Here is a 25,865-nt window from a genome sequence, read left to right as displayed (position 1 = left end):
TTCACGGGAATTAAATGAGTAATTAAGTAATGCATTTAGTAATTAAGTCAGACATCCTGATACCAACATTTAAATTATATCGTACTGAAGAACGTGTAAATGCTCCGGTCAGCATTACACAGTCGTTAGTGACCATCATCTCACCTGTTTTCAGTTCCACAGCTGAACTTGGTTCACTGTGACAACCTCTGTCAACAGCTACAACACTGACAGAGTAGTTTCCACCACAGTGTAGATCAGTGAAAGAGCAGGTGTTTGCAGTGCTTGAGTTGCAGGTGTGGTTGTGTCCATCATGTCCTGTTGCTGTTGCTATGTACGCGTCTGCTCCTGAAACAGGGGACCAGGACACTGTGCTAGCCCCACATGATGCAGAAACAGAAACATTACTGGGGGCGCAGGGACCTGGAGAGATGGAGGGAAGAAGTGGAGAGAAAGAACGATTATTCTCTTTCATTTGTGCTTCAATTGATCAAACAAAAGTACAAAACGTATGCTGAGCATCTTAATTAGACTATCAAATTAGTCTGTTGTAGATTGTTCATATTAGTCCATAGTCTTTAGTCATATTAGTGTGGTTGCTATAGGCAACACACTATTGTTCTCGGTCCGAGATTGTTTTTCATGTTTCACACACTGTGACTGTTGTCACTGTTGTCATGCTTCACATGATATCGCAATATATTATATTATATTATATATTAAATATATAATGGTAAGACAGAATTCAGTTCCCAGTGGATTCCTCGCGACTCTTGTCAATGCAACCACACTTTCAATTTCCCAAAATTGCACCTTTATAGTTAGTACATATTGTTTTCTCTGTGTACCTGCACTGAAGTGAAGAGGAATGCTGGGATTCCCAGCACATGAGTCAGCATATGGTGTCACTGTGATGGTATAGTTCTGGCCACAGTGCATGTTGGGTATCTGACAGCTGGTACTGTTGGTGGAGCAGTCATATATGTGTCCATCCTGACCCACTGCTGTCACATTGTAAGATGTGGCACTGGAGCTTTCTACCCAGGTCACATTGGCTGAGTTGGGACACACCAGACTGGCACTAACACTCACTGTGGCACACGGGGCTGGGAAGAGAAATAGGTGCGAGGGGAGTGTTGTTATTGAGGAGAAAATCTTCACATTAAGAAAATATGAACTTAAGGAAACCAATGACAAACATTTGACAATTTTGTCACAACATGATTTGAATCTCTGATTCGCATAGAAGAAATGGGGGAAAAGACTATATTAATGGAAAAAAGTGTTTTCTTTGTATTCATATTTCTTAAATAATTTTAAATTTGGGGGTGGCAAACATGTTCAATCCTTCCTCCCTTCACTCAATTCATGCATTGATCTTAATCTAGATTTTAAGACACTTAATCAATTTAAGTTTATGACACAACAAGTCAAGAAAAGGATTAGTGACCATTATCTCACCTGTTTTCAGTTCCACAGCTGGACTCGGTTCACTGGGACAACCTCTGCCAACAGCTACAAGACTGACAGAGTAGTTTTCACCACAGTGTAGATCAGTGAAAGAGCAGGAGTTTACAACGCTTGCGTTACAGGTGTGTTCGTGTCCATCATGTGCTGTTGCTGTTGCTATGTGCATATCTACTCCTGGTAGAGGGGACCAGGACACTGTGCTTGCCCCACATGATGCAGAAACAGAGACATTACCGGGGGGGCAGGGACCTGGAGAGATGGAGGGAAGAAATAGTGAGAAAGAAAGATTATTGTCTTTCATGTATTTCATGCAAATTGCAATTAGACCATTCAAAATGTTCTGTTTTGGATGTTGTTAGAATTAGTACATAGCCTTTAGAGTAATTAAGTCTTGTTCCATCTTTTTACCTGCACTGAAGTGATAAGGAATGCTGGGATTCCCAGCACATGAGTCAACATATGGTGTCACTGTAATGGTGAAGTTCTGGCCACAGTGCATGTTGGGTATCTGACAGCTGGTACTATTGGTGTTGCAGTCATGTATTTGTCCATCCACGCCCTCCGCTGTCACATTGTAAGCTGTGGCACTGGGGCTTCCTACCCAGGTCAGTGAGGTCACATGGGTTGAGTTGGGACACACCAGACTGGCAGTAACATTATATGGAGCACACGGGGCTGGGAAGAGAAAGAAAAAGAGTAAGAAAGTTAATCAGAATCATCTTTTTAGACATCACAGATTTACAAGAAGTATGTGTGTGTGCGTGCGTGCATTCGTGTGCGTGGAATGTTCTCCATCTCATACCTGAGCTGAATGTCAAGGCCAGACTCGGGTCACTGGAGCAGTTGCCATTGATAGCCTTAACGTCTACAGTGTAGGTGGTGCCACACATGATGCTTGTAAGAGTACAATGGAGTTCAGAGGACAGGCAGGTGGCATTGTCTCGACTACTTGAGGCAGAAACATAGTACTGTACTGCTCCTTTGTGGCCAGACCAGGACACAACAGCACTGTTGCTGATACATTCAGGAGCTACAGAGATGTTGGTAGGAACACATGGCACTACAAAGAGAAGACAATTGCAAAGTTAAGCATGCTTTTGATTAAAGCAATAATGTGATGAGCTAAGAAGAAAAAAACCTAACTGGGCTTCAAGATATAATGAAGCAAAATGTAAATAACCATGATTTGAATCTCAAAATTAATAAAGAGAAATGGAGCAACATATTTCTTCCTTCCTCCCTTTACTCAATTGTGCATTCCATATCTATGACCTATAACACATCAAACCTGAATTACGGCGCCTTTGGTGAACATCTTCTCACCTGTTTTCAGATTCGATATGCAATGCTTCACATAGAATATTTAGGAACAGTACTTGAGACTGACATTTCAATCAACATACAACTTAATAATAATAAAAGGGACACAGACAGACAGGAACAACTCTATTGTATATACAACAGGTATTGCATAACTGGGGGGGGGGCATGTTTTCCAACTTGCATTGTTCCCGACTAGCATCGTTCGCATGTATGGTATTTCCCAAAGGGCACCATTTTAATTTCCTTTAACTTCTAAATGAATTGCAAAGTTTAATAGAATATTCTTACCTATGATGGTTATATTGACTTCTGTGATGTTTATTGAGTCACTGACTCTTATAGGAAGACTAGTGTTGTCCACGATGTCCTTCAGTTGCTTTAACACTTCAACATCAACAGTGCTGATCTCAACTTCAACTATGTATTCATAGAGTTGTGGTAGTTCTGTGGTCCGCAGAATAGTACACAAAAAGTCATTTGATTACACAATTACACTAAGTGTAAGATGTTAATTATCCATTAGGCATACTGTGGGAATCAAGTTTGTCAGTATAAATGACCAACTCTTGTAATATAAACCACGATCTTCTTGATGATGTTCTTAAGTGTTTAATTAGTCTAATAGTACATTGTTTTTAGAAATTAAGTATAATTTCCGCACTTTACCTGCAATGAACTGATAAGGAATGCTGGGATTCCCAGCACATGAATCAGCAGATGGTGTCACTGTGATGGTATAGTTCTGGCCACAGTGCATGTTGGGTATCTGACAGCTGGTACTGTTGGTGGAGCAGTCATATATGTGTCCATCCTGACCCACTGCTGTCACATTGTAAGATGTGGCACTGGAGCTTTCTACCCAGGTCACATTGGCTGAGTTGGGACACACCAGACTGGCACTAACACTCACTGGGGCACAGGGGGCTGGGAAGAGAAATAGGTGCGAGGGGAGTGTTGTTATTGAGGAGAAAAGGAAACCAATGACAAACATTTGATAATTTTGTCACAACATGATTTGAATCTCTGATTAGCATAGAAGAAATGGGGGAAAAGACTATATTAATGGGCAAAGTGTTTTCTTTGTATTCATATTTCTTAATAATTATACATTTTGGGGTGGCAAACATGTTCAATCCTTCCTCCCTTCACTCAATTCATGCATTGATCTTAATCTAGATTTTAAGACACTTAATCAATTTAAGTTTATGACACAACAAGTCAAGAAAAGGATTAGTGACCATCATCTCACCTGTTTTCAGTTCCACAGCTGGACTCGGTTCACTGGGACAACCTCTGCCAACAGCTACAAGACTGACAGAGTAGTTTTCACCACAGTGTAGATCAGTGAAAGAGCAGGAGTTTACAACGCTTGCGTTACAGGTGTGTTCGTGTCCATCATGTGCTGTTGCTGTTGCTATGTGCATATCTGCTCCTGGTAGAGGGGACCAGGACACTGTGCTTGCCCCACATGATGCAGAAACAGAGACATTACCGGGGGGGCAGGGACCTGGAGAGATGGAGGATAGAAATTGTGAGAAAGAAAGACTATTGTCTTTCATGTATTTCATGCAAATTGCAATTAGACCATTCAAAATGTTCTGTTTTGGATGTTGTTAGAATTAGTACATAGCCTTTAGAGTAATTAAGTCTTGTTCCATCTTTTTACCTGCACTGAAGTGATAAGGAATGCTGGGATTCCCAGCACATGAGTCAACATATGGTGTCACTGTGATGGTGAAGTTCTGGCCACAGTGCATGTTGGGTATCTGACAGCTGGTACTATTGGTGTTGCAGTCATGTATTTGTCCATCCACGCCCTCCGCTGTCACATTGTAAGCTGTGGCACTGGGGCTTCCTACCCAGGTCAGTGAGGTCACATGGGTTGAGTTGGGACACACCAGACTGGCAGTAACATTATATGGAGCACACGGGGCTGGGAAGAGAAAGAAAAAGAGTAAGAAAGTTAATCAGAATCATCTTTTTAGACATCACAGATTTACAAGAAGTATGTGTGTGTGTGTGCGTGCGTGCGTGCATTCGTGTGCGTGGAATGTTCTCCATCTCATACCTGAGCTGAATGTCAAGGCCAGACTCGGGTCACTGGAGCAGTTGCCATTGATAGCCTTAACGTCTACAGTGTAGGTGGTGCCACACATGATGCTTGTAAGAGTACAATGGAGTTCAGAGGACAGGCAGGTGGCATTGTCTCGACTACTTGAGGCAGAAACATAGTACTGTACTGCTCCTTTGTGGCCAGACCAGGACACAACAGCACTGTTGCTGATACATTCAGGAGCTACAGAGATGTTGGTAGGAACACATGGCACTACAAAGAGAAGACAATTCCAAAGTTAAGCATGCTTTTGATTAAAGCAATAATGTGATGAGCTAAGAAGAAAAAAACCTAACTGGGCTTCAAGATATAATGAAGCAAAATGTAAATAACCATGATTTGAATCTCAAAATTAATAAAGAGAAATGGAGCAACGTATTTCTTCCTTCCTCCCTTTACTCAATTGTGCATTCCATATCTATGACCTATAACACATCAAACCTGAATTACGGCGCCTTTGGTGAACATCTTCTCACCTGTTCTCAGATTCGATATGCAATGCTTCACATAGAATATTTAGGAACAGTACTTGAGACTGAAATTTCAATCAACATACAACTTAATAATAATAAAAGGGACACAGACAGACAGGAACAACTCTATTGTATATACAACAGGTATTGCATAACTGGGGGGGGGGGCATGTTTTCCAACTTTCATTGTTCCCGACTAGCATTGTTCGCATGTATGGTATTTCCCAAAGGGCACCATTTTAATTTCCTTTAACTTCTAAATGAATTGCAAAGTTTAATAGAATATTCTTACCTATGATGGTTATATTGACTTCTGTGATGTTTATTGAGTCACTGACTCTTATAGGAAGACTAGTGTTGTCCACGATGTCCTTCAGTTGCTTTAACACTTCAACATCAACAGTGCTGATCTCAACTTCAACTATGTATTCATAGAGTTGTGGTAGTTCTGTGGTCCGCAGAATAGTACACAAAAAGTCATTTGATTACACAATTACACTAAGTGTAAGATGTTAATTATCCATTAGGCATACTGTGGGAATCAAGTTTGTCAGTATAAATGACCAACTCTTGTAATATAAACCACAATCTTCTTGATGATGTTCTTAAGTGTTTAATTAGTCTAATAGTACATTGTTTTTAGAAATTAAGTATAATTTCCGCACTTTACCTGCAATGAACTGATAAGGAATGCTGGGATTCCCAGCACATGAATCAGCAGATGGTGTCACTGTGATGGTATAGTTCTGGCCACAGTGCATGTTGGGTATCTGACAGCTGGTACTGTTGGTGGAGCAGTCATATATGTGTCCATCCTGACCCACTGCTGTCACATTGTAAGATGTGGCACTGGAGCTTTCTACCCAGGTCACATTGGCTGAGTTGGGACACACCAGACTGGCAGTAACATTATATGGAGCACACGGGGCTGGGAAGAGAAAGAAAAAGAGTAAGAAAGTTAATCAGAATCATCTTTTTAGACATCACAGATTTACAAGAAGTATGTGTGCGTGCGTGCGTGCGTGCATTCGTTTGCGTGCAATGTTCTCCATCTCATACCTGAGCTGAATGTCAAGGCCAGACTCGGGTCACTGGAGCAGTTGCCATTGATAGCCTTAACGTCTACAGTGTAGGTGGTGCCACACATGATGCTTGTAAGAGTACAATGGAGTTCAGAGGACAGGCAGGTGGTATTGTCTCGACTACTTGAGGCAGAAACATAGTACTGTACTGCTCCTTTGTGGCCAGACCAGGACACAACAGCACTGTTGCTGATACATTCAGGAGCTACAGAGATGTTGGTAGGAACACATGGCACTACAAAGAGAAGACAATTCCAAAGTTAAGCATGCTTTTGATTAAAGCAATAATGTGATGAGCTAAGAAGAAAAAAACCTAACTGGGCTTCAAGATATAATGAAGCAAAATGTAAATAACCATGATTTGAATCTCAAAATTAATAAAGAGAAATGGAGCAACGTATTTCTTCCTTCCTCCCTTTACTCAATTGTGCATTCCATATCTATGACCTATAACACATAAAATCTGAATTATGGCGCCTTTGGTGAACATCTTCTCACCTGTTCTCAGATTCGATATGCAATGCTTCACATAGAATATTTAGGAACAGTACTTGAGACTGACATTTCAATCAACATACAACTTAATAATAATAAAAGGGACACAGACAGACAGGAACAACTCTATTGTATATACAACAGGTATTGCATAACTGGGGGGGGGGGGGGGGGGCATGTTTTCCAACTTGCATTGTTCCCGACTAGCATCGTTCGCATGTATGGTATTTCCCAAAGGGCACCATTTTAATTTCCTTTAACTTCTAAATGAATTGCAAAGTTTAATAGAATATTCTTACCTATGATGGTTATATTGACTTCTGTGATGTTTATTGAGTCACTGACTCTTATAGGAAAACTAGTGTTGTCCACGATGTCCTTCAGTTGCTTTAACACTTCAACATCAACAGTGCTGATCTCAACTTCAACTATGTATTCATAGAGTTGTGGTAGTTCTGTGGTCCGCAGAATAGTACACAAAAAGTCATTTGATTACACAATTACACTAAGTGTAAGATGTTAATTATCCATTAGGCATACTGTGGGAATCAAGTTTGTCAGTATAAATGACCAACTCTTGTAATATAAACCACGATCTTCTTGATGATGTTCTTAAGTGTTTAATTAGTCTAATAGTACATTGTTTTTAGAATTTCCGCACTTTACCTGCAATGAACTGATAAGGAATGCTGGGATTCCCAGCACATGAATCAGCAGATGGTGTCACTGTGATGGTATAGTTCTGGCCACAGTGCATGTTGGGTATCTGACAGCTGGTACTGTTGGTGGAGCAGTCATATATGTGTCCATCCTGACCCACTGCTGTCACATTGTAAGATGTGGCACTGGAGCTTTCTACCCAGGTCACATTGGCTGAGTTGGGACACACCAGACTGGCACTAACACTCACTGGGGCACAGGGGGCTGGGAAGAGAAATAGGTGCGAGGGGAGTGTTGTTATTGAGGAGAAAAGGAAACCAATGACAAACATTTGATAATTTTGTCACAACATGATTTGAATCTCTGATTAGCATAGAAGAAATGGGGGAAAAGACTATATTAATGGGCAAAGTGTTTTCTTTGTATTCATATTTCTTAATAATTATACATTTTGGGGTGGCAAACATGTTCATTCCTTCCTCCCTTCACTCAATTCATGCATTGATCTTAATCTAGATTTTAAGACACTTAATCAATTTAAGTTTATGACACAACAAGTCAAGAAAAGGATTAGTGACCATCATCTCACCTGTTTTCAGTTCCACAGCTGGACTCGGTTCACTGGGACAACCTCTGCCAACAGCTACAAGACTGACAGAGTAGTTTTCACCACAGTGTAGATCAGTGAAAGAGCAGGAGTTTACAACGCTTGCGTTACAGGTGTGTTCGTGTCCATCATGTGCTGTTGCTGTTGCTATGTGCATATCTGCTCCTGGTAGAGGGGACCAGGACACTGTGCTTGCCCCACATGATGCAGAAACAGAGACATTACCGGGGGGGCAGGGACCTGGAGAGATGGAGGATAGAAATTGTGAAAAAGAAAGACTATTGTCTTTCATGTATTTCATGCAAATTGCAATTAGACCATTCAAAATGTTCTGTTTTGGAAGTTGTTAGAATTAGTACATAGCCTTTAGAGTAATTAAGTCTTGTTCCATCTTTTTACCTGCACTGAAGTGATAAGGAATGCTGGGATTCCCAGCACATGAGTCAACATATGGTGTCACTGTGATGGTGAAGTTCTGGCCACAGTGCATGTTGGGTATCTGACAGCTGGTACTATTGGTGTTGCAGTCATGTATTTGTCCATCCACGCCCTCCGCTGTCACATTGTAAGCTGTGGCACTGGGGCTTCCTACCCAGGTCAGTGAGGTCACATGGGTTGAGTTGGGACACACCAGACTGGCAGTAACATTATATGGAGCACACGGGGCTGGGAAGAGAAAGAAAAAGAGTAAGAAAGTTAATCAGAATCATCTTTTTAGACATCACAGATTTACAAGAAGTATGTGTGTGTGCGTGCGTGCGTGCATTCGTGTGCGTGGAATGTTCTCCATCTCATACCTGAGCTGAATGTCAAGGCCAGACTCGGGTCACTGGAGCAGTTGCCATTGATAGCCTTAACGTCTACAGTGTAGGTGGTGCCACACATGATGCTTGTAAGAGTACAATGAAGTTCAGAGGACAGGCAGGTGGCATTGTCTCGACTACTTGAGGCAGAAACATAGTACTGTACTGCTCCTTTGTGGCCAGACCAGGACACAACAGCACTGTTGCTGATACATTCAGGAGCTACAGAGATGTTGGTAGGAACACATGGCACTACAAAGAGAAGACAATTCCAAAGTTAAGCATGCTTTTGATTAAAGCAATAATGTGATGAGCTAAGAAGAAAAAAACCTAACTGGGCTTCAAGATATAATGAAGCAAAATGTAAATAACCATGATTTGAATCTCAAAATTAATAAAGAGAAATGGAGCAACATATTTCTTCCTTCCTCCCTTTACTCAATTGTGCATTCCATATCTATGACCTATAACACATCAAACCTGAATTACGGCGCCTTTGGTGAACATCTTCTCACCTGTTTTCAGATTCGATATGCAATGCTTCACATAGAATATTTAGGAACAGTACTTGAGACTGACATTTCAATCAACATACAACTTAATAATAATAAAAGGGACACAGACAGACAGGAACAACTCTATTGTATATACAACAGGTATTGCATAACTGGGGGGGGGGGCATGTTTTCCAACTTGCATTGTTCCCGACTAGCATCGTTCGCATGTATGGTATTTCCCAAAGGGCACCATTTTAATTTCCTTTAACTTCTAAATGAATTGCAAAGTTTAATAGAATATTCTTACCTATGATGGTTATATTGACTTCTGTGATGTTTATTGAGTCACCGACTCTTATAGGAAGACTAGTGTTGTCCACGATGTCCTTCAGTTGCTTTAACACTTCAACATCAACAGTGCTGATCTCAACTTCAACTATGTATTCATAGAGTTGTGGTAGTTCTGTGGTCCGCAGAATAGTACACAAAAAGTCATTTGATTACACAATTACACTAAGTGTAAGATGTTAATTATCCATTAGGCATACTGTGGGAATCAAGTTTGTCAGTATAAATGACCAACTCTTGTAATATAAACCACGATCTTCTTGATGATGTTCTTAAGTGTTTAATTAGTCTAATAGTACATTGTTTTTAGAAATTAAGTATAATTTCCGCACTTTACCTGCAATGAACTGATAAGGAATGCTGGGATTCCCAGCACATGAATCAGCAGATGGTGTCACTGTGATGGTATAGTTCTGGCCACAGTGCATGTTGGGTATCTGACAGCTGGTACTGTTGGTGGAGCAGTCATATATGTGTCCATCCTGACCCACTGCTGTCACATTGTAAGATGTGGCACTGGAGCTTTCTACCCAGGTCACATTGGCTGAGTTGGGACACACCAGACTGGCACTAACACTCACTGGGGCACACGGGGCTGGGAAGAGAAATAGGTGCGAGGGGAGTGTTGTTATTGAGGAGAAAAGGAAACCAATGACAAACATTTGATAATTTTGTCACAACATGATTTGAATCTCTGATTAGCATAGAAGAAATAGGGGAAAAGACTATATTAATGGGCAAAGTGTTTTCTTTGTATTCATATTTCTTAATAATTATACATTTTGGGGTGGCAAACATGTTCATTCCTTCCTCCCTTCACTCAATTCATGCATTGATCTTAATCTAGATTTTAAGACACTTAATCAATTTAAGTTTATGACACAACAAGTCAAGAAAAGGATTAGTGACCATCATCTCACCTGTTTTCAGTTCCACAGCTGGACTCGGTTCACTGGGACAACCTCTGCCAACAGCTACAAGACTGACAGAGTAGTTTTCACCACAGTGTAGATCAGTGAAAGAGCAGGAGTTTACAACGCTTGCGTTACAGGTGTGTTCGTGTCCATCATGTGCTGTTGCTGTTGCTATGTGCATATCTGCTCCTGGTAGAGGGGACCAGGACACTGTGCTTGCCCCACATGATGCAGAAACAGAGACATTACCGGGGGGGCAGGGACCTGGAGAGATGGAGGATAGAAATTGTGAGAAAGAAAGACTATTGTCTTTCATGTATTGTTAGAATTAGTACATAGCCTTTAGAGTAATTAAGTCTTGTTCCATCTTTTTACCTGCACTGAAGTGATAAGGAATGCTGGGATTCCCAGCACATGAGTCAACATATGGTGTCACTGTGATGGTGAAGTTCTGGCCACAGTGCATGTTGGGTATCTGACAGCTGGTACTATTGGTGTTGCAGTCATGTATTTGTCCATCCACGCCCTCCGCTGTCACATTGTAAGCTGTGGCACTGGGGCTTCCTACCCAGGTCAGTGAGGTCACATGGGTCGAGTTGGGACACACCAGACTGGCAGTAACATTATATGGAGCACACGGGGCTGGGAAGAGAAAGAAAAAGAGTAAGAAAGTTAATCAGAATCATCTTTTTAGACATCACAGATTTACAAGAAGTATGTGTGTGTGCGTGCGTGCGTGCATTCGTGTGCGTGGAATGTTCTCCATCTCATACCTGAGCTGAATGTCAAGGCCAGACTCGGGTCACTGGAGCAGTTGCCATTGATAGCCTTAACGTCTACAGTGTAGGTGGTGCCACACATGATGCTTGTAAGAGTACAATGGAGTTCAGAGGACAGGCAGGTGGCATTGTCTCGACTACTTGAGGCAGAAACATAGTACTGTACTGCTCCTTTGTGGCCAGACCAGGACACAACAGCACTGTTGCTGATACATTCAGGAGCTACAGAGATGTTGGTAGGAACACATGGCACTACAAAGAGAAGACAATTCCAAAGTTAAGCATGCTTTTGATTAAAGCAATAATGTGATGAGCTAAGAAGAAAAAAACCTAACTGGGCTTCAAGATATAATGAAGCAAAATGTAAATAACCATGATTTGAATCTCAAAATTAATAAAGAGAAATGGAGCAACATATTTCTTCCTTCCTCCCTTTACTCAATTGTGCATTCCATATCTATGACCTATAACACATCAAACCTGAATTACGGCGCCTTTGGTGAACATCTTCTCACCTGTTTTCAGATTCGATATGCAATGCTTCACATAGAATATTTAGGAACAGTACTTGAGACTGACATTTCAATCAACATACAACTTAATAATAATAAAAGGGACACAGACAGACAGGAACAACTCTATTGTATATACAACAGGTATTGCATAACTGGGGGGGGGGGCATGTTTTCCAACTTGCATTGTTCCCGACTAGCATCGTTCGCATGTATGGTATTTCCCAAAGGGCACCATTTTAATTTCCTTTAACTTCTAAATGAATTGCAAAGTTTAATAGAATATTCTTACCTATGATGGTTATATTGACTTCTGTGATGTTTATTGAGTCACTGACTCTTATAGGAAGACTAGTGTTGTCCACGATGTCCTTCAGTTGCTTTAACACTTCAACATCAACAGTGCTGATCTCAACTTCAACTATGTATTCATAGAGTTGTGGTAGTTCTGTGGTCCGCAGAATAGTACACAAAAAGTCATTTGATTACACAATTACACTAAGTGTAAGATGTTAATTATCCATTAGGCATACTGTGGGAATCAAGTTTGTCAGTATAAATGACCAACTCTTGTAAAATAAACCACGATCTTCTTGATGATGTTCTTAAGTGTTTAATTAGTCTAATAGTACATTGTTTTTAGAAATTAAGTATAATTTCCGCACTTTACCTGCAATGAACTGATAAGGAATGCTGGGATTCCCAGCACATGAATCAGCAGATGGTGTCACTGTGATGGTATAGTTCTGGCCACAGTGCATGTTGGGTATCTGACAGCTGGTACTGTTGGTGGAGCAGTCATATATGTGTCCATCCTGACCCACTGCTGTCACATTGTAAGATGTGGCACTGGAGCTTTCTACCCAGGTCACATTGGCTGAGTTGGGACACACCAGACTGGCACTAACACTCACTGGGGCACACGGGGCTGGGAAGAGAAATAGGTGCGAGGGGAGTGTTGTTATTGAGGAGAAAAGGAAACCAATGACAAACATTTGATAATTTTGTCACAACATGATTTGAATCTCTGATTAGCATAGAAGAAATGGGGGAAAAGACTATATTAATGGGCAAAGTGTTTTCTTTGTATTCATATTTCTTAATAATTATACATTTTGGGGTGGCAAACATGTTCATTCCTTCCTCCCTTAACTCAATTCATGCATTGATCTTAATCTAGATTTTAAGACACTTAATCAATTTAAGTTTATGACACAACAAGTCAAGAAAAGGTTTAGTGACCATCATCTCACCTGTTTTCAGTTCCACAGCTGGACTCGGTTCACTGGGACAACCTCTGCCAACAGCTACAAGACTGACAGAGTAGTTTTCACCACAGTGTAGATCAGTGAAAGAGCAGGAGTTTACAACGCTTGCGTTACAGGTGTGTTCGTGTCCATCATGTGCTGTTGCTGTTGCTATGTGCATATCTACTCCTGGTAGAGGGGACCAGGACACTGTGCTTGCCCCACATGATGCAGAAACAGAGACATTACCGGGGGGGCAGGGACCTGGAGAGATGGAGGGAAGAAATAGTGAGAAAGAAAGATTATTGTCTTTCATGTATTTCATGCAAATTGCAATTAGACCATTCAAAATGTTCTGTTTTGGATGTTTTTAGAATTAGTACATAGCCTTTAGAGTAATTAAGTCTTGTTCCATCTTTTTACCTGCACTGAAGTGATAAGGAATGCTGGGATTCCCAGCACATGAGTCAACATATGGTGTCACTGTAATGGTGAAGTTCTGGCCACAGTGCATGTTGGGTATCTGACAGCTGGTACTATTGGTGTTGCAGTCATGTATTTGTCCATCCACGCCCTCCGCTGTCACATTGTAAGCTGTGGCACTGGGGCTTCCTACCCAGGTCAGTGAGGTCACATGGGTTGAGTTGGGACACACCAGACTGGCAGTAACATTATATGGAGCACACGGGGCTGGGAAGAGAAAGAAAAAGAGTAAGAAAGTTAATCAGAATCATCTTTTTAGACATCACAGATTTACAAGAAGTATGTGTGTGTGCGTGCGTGCGTGCGTGCATTCGTGTGCGTGGAATGTTCTCCATCTCATACCTGAGCTGAATGTCAAGGCCAGACTCGGGTCACTGGAGCAGTTGCCATTGATAGCCTTAACGTCTACAGTGTAGGTGGTGCCACACATGATGCTTGTAAGAGTACAATGGAGTTCAGAGGACAGGCAGGTGGCATTGTCTCGACTACTTGAGGCAGAAACATAGTACTGTACTGCTCCTTTGTGGCCAGACCAGGACACAACAGCACTGTTGCTGATACATTCAGGAGCTACAGAGATGTTGGTAGGAACACATGGCACTACAAAGAGAAGACAATTCCAAAGTTAAGCATGCTTTTGATTAAAGCAATAATGTGATGAGCTAAGAAGAAAAAAACCTAACTGGGCTTCAAGATATAATGAAGCAAAATGTAAATAACCATGATTTGAATCTCAAAATTAATAAAGAGAAATGGAGCAACGTATTTCTTCCTTCCTTCCTTTACTCAATTGTGCATTCCATATCTATGACCTATAACACATCAAACCTGAATTACGGCGCCTTTGGTGAACATCTTCTCACCTGTTCTCAGATTCGATATGCAATGCTTCACATAGAATATTTAGGAACAGTACTTGAGACTGACATTTCAATCAACATACAACTTAATAATAATAAAAGGGACACAGACAGACAGGAACAACTCTATTGTATATACAACAGGTATTGCATAACTGGGGGGGGGGCATGTTTTCCAACTTGCATTGTTCCCGACTAGCATCGTTCGCATGTATGGTATTTCCCAAAGGGCACCATTTTAATTTCCTTTAACTTCTAAATGAATTGCAAAGTTTAATAGAATATTCTTACCTATGATGGTTATATTGACTTCTGTGATGTTTATTGAGTCACTGACTCTTATAGGAAGACTAGTGTTGTCCACGATGTCCTTCAGTTGCTTTAACACTTCAACATCAACAGTGCTGATCTCAACTTCAACTATGTATTCATAGAGTTGTGGTAGTTCTGTGGTCCGCAGAATAGTACACAAAAAGTCATTTGATTACACAATTACACTAAGTGTAAGATGTTAATTATCCATTAGGCATACTGTGGGAATCAAGTTTGTCAGTATAAATGACCAACTCTTGTAATATAAACCACGATCTTCTTGATGATGTTCTTAAGTGTTTAATTAGTCTAATAGTACATTGTTTTTAGAAATTAAGTATAATTTCCGCACTTTACCTGCAATGAACTGATAAGGAATGCTGGGATTCCCAGCACATGAATCAGCAGATGGTGTCACTGTGATGGTATAGTTCTGGCCACAGTGCATGTTGGGTATCTGACAGCTGGTACTGTTGGTGGAGCAGTCATATATGTGTCCATCCTGACCCACTGCTGTCACATTGTAAGATGTGGCACTGGAGCTTTCTACCCAGGTCACATTGGCTGAGTTGGGACACACCAGACTGGCACTAACACTCACTGGGGCACACGGGGCTGGGAAGAGAAATAGGTGCGAGGGGAGTGTTGTTATTGAGGAGAAAAGGAAACCAATGACAAACATTTGATAATTTTGTCACAACATGATTTGAATCTCTGATTAGCATAGAAGAAATGGGGGAAAAGACTATATTAATGGGCAAAGTGTTTTCTTTGTATTCATATTTCTTAAATAATTATACATTTTGGGGTGGCAAACATGTTCAATCCTTACTCCCTTCACTCAATTCATGCATTGATCTTAATCTAGATTTTAAGACACTTAATCAATTTAAGTTTATGACACAACAAGTCAAGAAAAGGATTAGTGACCATCATCTCACCTGTTTTCAGTTCCACAGCTGGACTCGGTTCACTGGGACAACCTCTGCCAACAGCTACAAGACTGACAGAGTAGTTTTCACCACAGTGTAGATCAGTGAAAGAGCAGGAGTTTACAACGCTTGCGTTACAGGTGTGTTCGTGTCCATCATGTGCTGTTGCTGTTGCTATGTGCATATCTGCTCCTGGTAGAGGGGACCAGGACACTGTGCTTGCCCCACATGATGCAGAAACAGAGACATTACCGGGGGGGCAGGGACCTGGAGAGATGGAGGATAGAAATTGTGAGAAAGAAAGACTATTGTCTTTCATGTATTTCATGCAAATTGCAATTAGACCATTCAAAATGTTCTGTTTTGGATGTTGTTAGAATTAGTACATAGCCTTTAGAGTAATTAAGTCTTGTTCCATCTTTTTACCTGCACTGAAGTGATAAGGAATGCTGGGATTCCCAGCACATGAGTCAACATATGGTGTCACTGTGATGGTGAAGTTCTGGCCACAGTGCATGTTGGGTATCTGACAGCTGGTACTATTGGTGTTGCAGTCATGTATTTGTCCATCCACGCCCTCCGCTGTCACATTGTAAGCTGTGGCACTGGGGCTTCCTACCCAGGTCAGTGAGGTCACATGGGTTGAGTTGGGACACACCAGACTGGCAGTAACATTATATGGAGCACACAGGGCTGGGAAGAGAAAGAAAAAGAGTAAGAAAGTTAATCAGAATCATCTTTTTAGACATCACAGATTTACAAGAAGTATGTGTGTGTGCGTGCGTGCGTGCATTCGTGTGCGTGGAATGTTCTCCATCTCATACCTGAGCTGAATGTCAAGGCCAGACTCGGGTCACTGGAGCAGTTGCCATTGATAGCCTTAACGTCTACAGTGTAGGTGGTGCCACACATGATGCTTGTAAGAGTACAATGGAGTTCAGAGGACAGGCAGGTGGCATTGTCTCGACTACTTGAGGCAGAAACATAGTACTGTACTGCTCCTTTGTGGCCAGACCAGGACACAACAGCACTGTTGCTGATACATTCAGGAGCTACAGAGATGTTGGTAGGAACACATGGCACTACAAAGAGAAGACAATTCCAAAGTTAAGCATGCTTTTGATTAAAGCAATAATGTGATGAGCTAAGAAGAAAAAAACCTAACTGGGCTTCAAGATATAATGAAGCAAAATGTAAATAACCATGATTTGAATCTCAAAATTAATAAAGAGAAATGGAGCAACGTATTTCTTCCTTCCTCCCTTTACTCAATTGTGCATTCCATATCTATGACCTATAACACATCAAACCTGAATTACGGCGCCTTTGGTGAACATCTTCTCACCTGTTCTCAGATTCGATATGCAATGCTTCACATAGAATATTTAGGAACAGTACTTGAGACTGACATTTCAATCAACATACAACTTAATAATAATAAAAGGGACACAGACAGACCGGAACAACTCTATTGTATATACAACAGGTATTGCATAACTGGGGGGGGGGCATGTTTTCCAACTTGCATTGTTCCCGACTAGCATCATTCGCATGTATGGTATTTCCCAAAGGGCACCATTTTAATTTCCTTTAACTTCTAAATGAATTGCAAAGTTTAATAGAATATTCTTACCTATGATGGTTATATTGACTTCTGTGATGTTTATTGAGTCACTGACTCTTATAGGAAGACTAGTGTTGTCCACGATGTCCTTCAGTTGCTTTAACACTTCAACATCAACAGTGCTGATCTCAACTTCAACTATGTATTCATAGAGTTGTGGTAGTTCTGTGGTCCGCAGAATAGTACACAAAAAGTAATTTGATTACACAATTACACTAAGTGTAAGATGTTAATTATCCATTAGGCATACTGTGGGAATCAAGTTTGTCAGTATAAATGACCAACTCTTGTAATATAAACCACGATCTTCTTGATGATGTTCTTAAGTGTTTAATTAGTCTAATAGTACATAGAAATTAAGTATAATTTCCGCACTTTACCTGCAATGAACTGATAAGGAATGCTCGGATTCCCAGCACATGAATCAGCAGATGGTGTCACTGTGATGGTATAGTTCTGGCCACAGTGCATGTTGGGTATCTGACAGCTGGTACTGTTGGTGGAGCAGTCATATATGTGTCCATCCTGACCCACTGCTGTCACATTGTAAGATGTGGCACTGGAGCTTTCTACCCAGGTCACATTGGCTGAGTTGGGACACACCAGACTGGCACTAACACTCACTGGGGCACAGGCGGCTGGGAAGAGAAATAGGTGCGAGGGGAGTGTTGTTATTGAGGAGAAAAGGAAACCAATGACAAACATTTGATAATTTTGTCACAACATGATTTGAATCTCTGATTAGCATAGAAGAAATGGGGGAAAAGACTATATTAATGGGCAAAGTGTTTTCTTTGTATTCATATTTCTTAAATAATTATACATTTTGGGGTGGCAAACATGTTCAATCCTTCCTCCCTTCACTCAATTCATGCATTGATCTTAATCTAGATTTTAAGACACTTAATCAATTTAAGTTTATGACACAACAAGTCAAGAAAAGGATTAGTGACCATCATCTCACCTGTTTTCAGTTCCACAGCTGGACTCGGTTCACTGGGACAACCTCTGCCAACAGCTACAAGACTGACAGAGTAGTTTTCACCACAGTGTAGATCAGTGAAAGAGCAGGAGTTTACAACGCTTGCGTTACAGGTGTGTTCGTGTCCATCATGTGCTGTTGCTGTTGCTATGTGCATATCTGCTCCTGGTAGAGGGGACCAGGACACTGTGCTTGCCCCACATGATGCAGAAACAGAGACATTACCGGGGGGGCAGGGACCTGGAGAGATGGAGGATAGAAATTGTGAGAAAGAAAGACTATTGTCTTTCATGTATTTCATGCAAATTGCAATTAGACCATTCAAAATGTTCTGTTTTGGATGTTGTTAGAATTAGTACATAGCCTTTAGAGTAATTAAGTCTTGTTCCATCTTTTTACCTGCACTGAAGTGATAAGGAATGCTGGGATTCCCAGCACATGAGTCAACATATGGTGTCACTGTGATGGTGAAGTTCTGGCCACAGTGCATGTTGGGTATCTGACAGCTGGTACTATTGGTGTTGCAGTCATGTATTTGTCCATCCACGCCCTCCGCTGTCACATTGTAAGCTGTGGCACTGGGGCTTCCTACCCAGGTCAGTGAGGTCACATGGGTTGAGTTGGGACACACCAGACTGGCAGTAACATTATATGGAGCACACGGGGCTGGGAAGAGAAAGAAAAAGAGTAAGAAAGTTAATCAGAATCATCTTTTTAGACATCACAGATTTACAAGAAGTATGTGTGTGTGCGTGCGTGCGTGCATTCGTGTGCGTGGAATGTTCTCCATCTCATACCTGAGCTGAATGTCAAGGCCAGACTCGGGTCACTGGAGCAGTTGCCATTGATAGCCTTAACGTCTACAGTGTAGGTGGTGCCACACATGATGCTTGTAAGAGTACAATGGAGTTCAGAGGACAGGCAGGTGGCATTGTCTCGACTACTTGAGGCAGAAACATAGTACTGTACTGCTCCTTTGTGGCCAGACCAGGACACAACAGCACTGTTGCTGATACATTCAGGAGCTACAGAGATGTTGGTAGGAACACATGGCACTACAAAGAGAAGACAATTCCAAAGTTAAGCATGCTTTTGATTAAAGCAATAATGTGATGAGCTAAGAAGAAAAAAACCTAACTGGGCTTCAAGATATAATGAAGCAAAATGTAAATAACCATGATTTGAATCTCAAAATTAATAAAGAGAAATGGAGCAACGTATTTCTTCCTTCCTCCCTTTACTCAATTGTGCATTCCATATCTATGACCTATAACACATCAAACCTGAATTACGGCGCCTTTGGTGAACATCTTCTCACCTGTTCTCAGATTCGATATGCAATGCTTCACATATAATATTTAGGAACAGTACTTGAGACTGACATTTCAATCAACATACAACTTAATAATAATAAAAGGGACACAGACAGACAGGAACAACTCTATTGTATATACAACAGGTATTGCATAACTGGGGGGGAAGGGCATGTTTTCCAACTTGCATTGTTCCCGACTAGCATCGTTTGCATGTATGGTATTTCCCAAAGGGCACCATTTTAATTTCCTTTAACTTCTAAATGAATTGCAAAGTTTAATAGAATATTCTTACCTATGATGGTTATATTGACTTCTGTGATGTTTATTGAGTCACTGACTCTTATAGGAAGACTAGTGTTGTCCACGATGTCCTTCAGTTGCTTTAACACTTCAACATCAACAGTGCTGATCTCAACTTCAACTATGTATTCATAGAGTTGTGGTAGTTCTGTGGTCCGCAGAATAGTACACAAAAAGTCATTTGATTACACAATTACACTAAGTGTAAGATGTTAATTATCCATTAGGCATACTGTGGGAATCAAGTTTGTCAGTATAAATGACCAACTCTTGTAATATAAACCACGATCTTCTTGATGATGTTCTTAAGTGTTTAATTAGTCTAATAGTACATTGTTTTTAGAAATTAAGTATAATTTCCGCACTTTACCTGCAATGAACTGATAAGGAATGCTGGGATTCCCAGCACATGAATCAGCAGATGGTGTCACTGTGATGGTATAGTTCTGGCCACAGTGCATGTTGGGTATCTGACAGCTGGTACTGTTGGTGGAGCAGTCATATATGTGTCCATCCTGACCCACTGCTGTCACATTGTAAGATGTGGCACTGGAGCTTTCTACCCAGGTCACATTGGCTGAGTTGGGACACACCAGACTGGCACTAACACTCACTGGGGCACAGGGGGCTGGGAAGAGAAATAGGTGCGAGGGGAGTGTTGTTATTGAGGAGAAAAGGAAACCAATGACAAACATTTGATAATTTTGTCACAACATGATTTGAATCTCTGATTAGCATAGAAGAAATGGGGGAAAAGACTATATTAATGGGCAAAGTGTTTTCTTTGTATTCATATTTCTTAAATAATTTTAAATTTGGGGGTGGCAAACATGTTCAATCCTTCCTCCCTTCACTCAATTCATGCATTGATCTTAATCTAGATTTTAAGACACTTAATCAATTTAAGTTTATGACACAACAATTCAAGAAAAGGATTAGTGACCATCATCTCACCTGTTTTCAGTTCCACAGCTGGACTCGGTTCACTGGGACAACCTCTGCCAACAGCTACAAGACTGACAGAGTAGTTTTCACCACAGTGTAGATCAGTGAAAGAGCAGGAGTTTACAACGCTTGCGTTACAGGTGTGTTCGTGTCCATCATGTGCTGTTGCTGTTGCTATGTGCATATCTGCTCCTGGTAGAGGGGACCAGGACACTGTGCTTGCCCCACATGATGCAGAAACAGAGACATTACCGGGGGGGCAGGGACCTGGAGAGATGGAGGATAGAAATTGTGAGAAAGAAAGACTATTGTCTTTCATGTATTTCATGCAAATTGCAATTAGACCATTCAAAATGTTCTGTTTTGGATGTTGTTAGAATTAGTACATAGCCTTTAGAGTAATTAAGTCTTGTTCCATCTTTTTACCTGCACTGAAGTGATAAGGAATGCTGGGATTCCCAGCACATGAGTCAACATATGGTGTCACTGTGATGGTGAAGTTCTGGCCACAGTGCATGTTGGGTATCTGACAGCTGGTACTATTGGTGTTGCAGTCATGTATTTGTCCATCCACGCCCTCCGCTGTCACATTGTAAGCTGTGGCACAGGGGCTTCCTACCCAGGTCAGTGAGGTCACATGGGTTGAGTTGGGACACACCAGACTGGCAGTAACATTATATGGAGCACACGGGGCTGGGAAGAGAAAGAAAAAGAGTAAGAAAGTTAATCAGAATCATCTTTTTAGACATCACAGATTTACAAGAAGTATGTGTGTGTGCGTGCGTGCGTGCGTGCGTACGTGCATTCGTGTGCGTGCAATGTTCTCCATCTCATACCTGAGCTGAATGTCAAGGCCAGACTCGGGTCACTGGAGCAGTTGCCATTGATAGCCTTAACGTCTACAGTGTAGGTGGTGCCACACATGATGCTTGTAAGAGTACAATGGAGTTCAGAGGACTGGCAGGTGGCATTGTCTCGACTACTTGAGGCAGAAACATAGTACTGTACTGCTCCTTTGTGGCCAGACCAGGACACAACAGCACGGTTGCTGATACATTCAGGAGCTACAGAGATGTTGGTAGGAACACATGGCACTACAAAGAGAAGACAATTCCAAAGTTAAGCATGCTTTTGATTAAAGCAATAATGTGATGAGCTAAGAAGAAAAAAACCTAACTGGGCTTCAAGATATAATGAAGCAAAATGTAAATAACCATGATTTGAATCTCAAAATTAATAAAGAGAAATGGAGCAACGTATTTCTTCCTTCCTCCCTTTACTCAATTGTGCATTCCATATCTATGACCTATAACACATCAAACCTGAATTACGGCGCCTTTGGTGAACATCTTCTCACCTGTTCTCAGATTCGATATGCAATGCTTCACATAGAATATTTAGGAACAGTACTTGAGACTGACATTTCAATCAACATACAACTTAATAATAATAAAAGGGACACAGACAGACAGGAACAACTCTATTGTATATACAACAGGTATTGCATAACTGGGGGGGGGGGGGGGGGGATGTTTTCCAACTTGAATTGTTCCCGACTAGCATCGTTCGCATGTATGGTATTTCCCAAAGGGCACCATTTTAATTTCCTTTAACTTCTAAATGAATTGCAAAGTTTAATAGAATATTCTTACCTATGATGGTTATATTGACTTCTGTGATGTTTATTGAGTCACTGACTCTTATAGGAAGACTAGTGTTGTCCACGATGTCCTTCAGTTGCTTTAACACTTCAACATCAACAGTGCTGATCTCAACTTCAACTATGTATTCATAGAGTTGTGGTAGTTCTGTGGTCCGCAGAATAGTACACAAAAAGTCATTTGATTACACAATTACACTAAGTGTAAGATGTTAATTATCCATTAGGCATACTGTGGGAATCAAGTTTGTCAGTATAAATGACCAACTCTTGTAATATAAACTACGATCTTCTTGATGATGTTCTTAAGTGTTTAATTAGTCTAATAGTACATTGTTTTTAGAAATTAAGTATAATTTCCGCACTTTACCTGCAATGAACTGATAAGGAATGCTGGGATTCCCAGCACATGAATCAGCAGATGGTGTCACTGTGATGGTATAGTTCTGGCCACAGTGCATGTTGGGTATCTGACAGCTGGTACTGTTGGTGGAGCAGTCATATATGTGTCCATCCTGACCCACTGCTGTCACATTGTAAGATGTGGCACTGGAGCTTTCTACCCAGGTCACATTGGCTGAGTTGGGACACACCAGACTGGCAGTAACATTATATGGAGCACACGGGGCTGGGAAGAGAAAGAAAAAGAGTAAGAAAGTTAATCAGAATCATCTTTTTAGACATCACAGATTTACAAGAAGTATGTGTGCGTGCGTGCGTGCATGCGTGCATTCGTGTGCGTGCAATGTTCTCCATCTCATACCTGAGCTGAATGTCAAGGCCAGACTCGGGTCACTGGAGCAGTTGCCATTGATAGCCTTAACGTCTACAGTGTAGGTGGTGCCACACGTGATGCTTGTAAGAGTACAATGGAGTTCAGAGGACAGGCAGGTGGCATTGTCTCGACTACTTGAGGCAGAAACATAGTACTGTACTGCTCCTTTGTGGCCAGACCAGGACACAACAGCACTGTTGCTGATACATTCAGGAGCTACAGAGATGTTGGTAGGAACACATGGCACTACAAAGAGAAGACAATTCCAAAGTTAAGCATGCTTTTGATTAAAGCAATAATGTGATGAGCTAAGAAGAAAAAAACCTAACTGGGCTTCAAGATATAATGAAGCAAAATGTAAATAACCATGATTTGAATCTCAAAATGAATAAAGACTCAATTATGCATTCCATATCTATGACCTATAACACATCAAAATCTGAATTACGGTGCCTTTGGAGAACATCTTCTCACCTGTTCTCAGATTCGAAATATGCAATGCTTCACATAGAATATTTAGGAACAGTACTTGAGACTGACATTTCAATCAACATACAACTTAATAATAATAAAAGGGAGACAGACAGACAGACAGACAGACAGACAGACAGACAGACAGACAGACAGACAGACAGACAGACAGACAGGAAGGAACAACTCTATTGTATATACAACAGGTATTGCATAACTGGGCGGGGGGGCATGTTTTCCAACTTGCATTGTTCCCGACTAGCATCGTTTGCATGTATGGTATTTCCCAAAGGGCACCATTTTAATTTCCTTTAACTTCTAAATGAATTGTAAAGTTTAATAGAATATTCTTACCTAGGAAGGTTATATTGACTTCTGTGATGTTTATTGAGTCACTGACTCTTATAGGAAGACTAGTGTTGTCCAAGATGTCCTTCAGTTGCTTTAACACTTCAACATCAACAGTGCTGATCTCAACTTCAACTATGTATTCATAGAGTTGTGGTAGTTCTGTGGTCCGCAGAATAGTACACAAAAAGTCATTTGATTACAGAAGTCATATAAACCACAATCTTCTTGATGATGTTCTTAAATGTGATTATGTGTACCTTGCTTTTGCTTGATGATGTGCAATAATAGAAACTCAAAACATACTATATTCTTATCTATGAAGGTTATATTGACTTCTGTGATGTTTATTGTGTCACTGGGCTGTATTTTGCGTGTCTTAAGTACCAGGTCTTATTACTTAATGCCATTTGGCTATTCTGAGTGGCCAAAGAGCATTGACCACGCCTCCAGGTCTTAAGTTAAGTAATAAGACCTGGTACTTAAGACACGCAAAATACAGCCCAGACTGACTCTTATAGGAAGACTAGTGTTGTCCACAATGTCTTTGAGTTCTGTGGGGTAAATAGCACAAAATAAGTCATTTTCCACCAAAATAATTTGGTTCTAGAACCGGTTACGTTCTTTATGATGGTTTAGAACTTTAGATCATATCTGCTCTGTATCTTCCAACCTGAATAGAGAAGTGACACGCCCATGTGTCCATACCCAATGTTGAGATCCAGCGCTTTAGCAGACGCATAAACAATATGATGCCAAATTGCCAAGTAAACAAATTATCATCTGGTATTTGTTGTTACCTGAGTTTATCCAATCGAAGGCAGGCTGGTAGGCTTAATTTTTTGTCAAGGACATTGACTAGATAAGATAACCATGCCATTGATTGGATAAGCTTGGGCAATGATACATTGTGGATTCACTGGGCATTAAACAGATCGGCTATTATCGCCGTTTGCGAGGATGCATACACGGCCGCTCGTTATTATGCGGCAGAGCCACAGAGAAACTTGCTATTATGAGGGCCCGCTTGGCACTTTTTGGCACATTTTGTTGTCCCCCTCGGCGTGTTGCCCTACTCACAGTGCATATTGCGCGTAGGGCCTATAGGTAGCGACGGCACTATTACGTTTAATTTAATGATGAATAGTTCAAACCTGGCTTTGGCTGGCAGTACTGTCCATCTGAAGGAATGCCATTGATACATCCACATGTGTCACCAGTGATAATGTCACAGGCTCCATATGTGATACAGTTGTTGTATGACCAGACAAACTGCTCCTCACACCTGCACTGGAAACTGGAGCCATTTGGGTAACACACTGATAAAGAAATCACATAACAAAATAAAATAATGTAATTGTTGTAAAATGTAAGTAGTAGTAGTAGTAGTAGTAGATGATGATTTTACCTGTGGTTATATTAATGTCTGAGACATTCACAGCTGGACCAAAAAATAGGGAAAAGTTGGAATTTTCCAGAAGGGTCTTGAGGATTTCCACTGTCTCCACAGCAGTCACATTTAATTCTACATCCACCTCATAGTCAGTCACGTCTA

At 41.0% G+C, this 25,865-nt stretch overlaps 2 protein-coding genes across 2 annotated transcripts; both read right to left on the bottom strand.

The window, feature by feature from the left end:
• Positions 1-1,067: 1,067 nt before the first annotated feature.
• On the bottom strand, positions 1,068-7,145 carry LOC308316847 (fibronectin type III domain-containing protein 7-like; the record flags this gene model as incomplete). The annotated part of the gene is made up of 9 exons (XM_080765635.1): positions 1,068-1,085; positions 1,919-2,124; positions 2,252-2,509; positions 3,061-3,216; positions 3,589-3,696; positions 4,478-4,705; positions 4,841-5,098; positions 5,651-5,806; positions 7,124-7,145. 9 exons carry the CDS (start codon positions 7,143-7,145, stop codon positions 1,068-1,070), a joined length of 1,410 nt encoding a protein of 469 aa, XP_080621761.1.
• Positions 7,146-10,427: 3,282 nt separating this feature from the next.
• On the bottom strand, positions 10,428-25,617 carry LOC308316846 (fibronectin type III domain-containing protein 7-like; the record flags this gene model as incomplete). Its single annotated transcript, XM_080765634.1, has 16 exons — positions 10,428-10,445; positions 11,333-11,406; positions 11,538-11,795; positions 12,348-12,503; positions 12,876-12,983; positions 13,831-13,992; positions 14,128-14,385; positions 14,937-15,092; positions 15,559-15,572; positions 18,138-18,151; positions 18,956-19,161; positions 19,293-19,550; positions 20,104-20,259; positions 20,632-20,739; positions 22,709-22,864; positions 25,596-25,617. 16 exons carry the CDS (start codon positions 25,615-25,617, stop codon positions 10,428-10,430), a joined length of 2,124 nt encoding a protein of 707 aa, XP_080621760.1.
• Positions 25,618-25,865: the final 248 nt, after the last annotated feature.

This window comes from Protomyctophum bolini (genome assembly GCF_963924005.1).
Source record: "Protomyctophum bolini genome assembly, chromosome: 6".
Classification (NCBI taxonomy): Eukaryota; Metazoa; Chordata; class Actinopteri; order Myctophiformes; family Myctophidae; genus Protomyctophum; species Protomyctophum bolini.
Note: the sequence above shows the minus strand (reverse complement) of the source record. Positions and strands in the feature narration are given on the sequence as shown.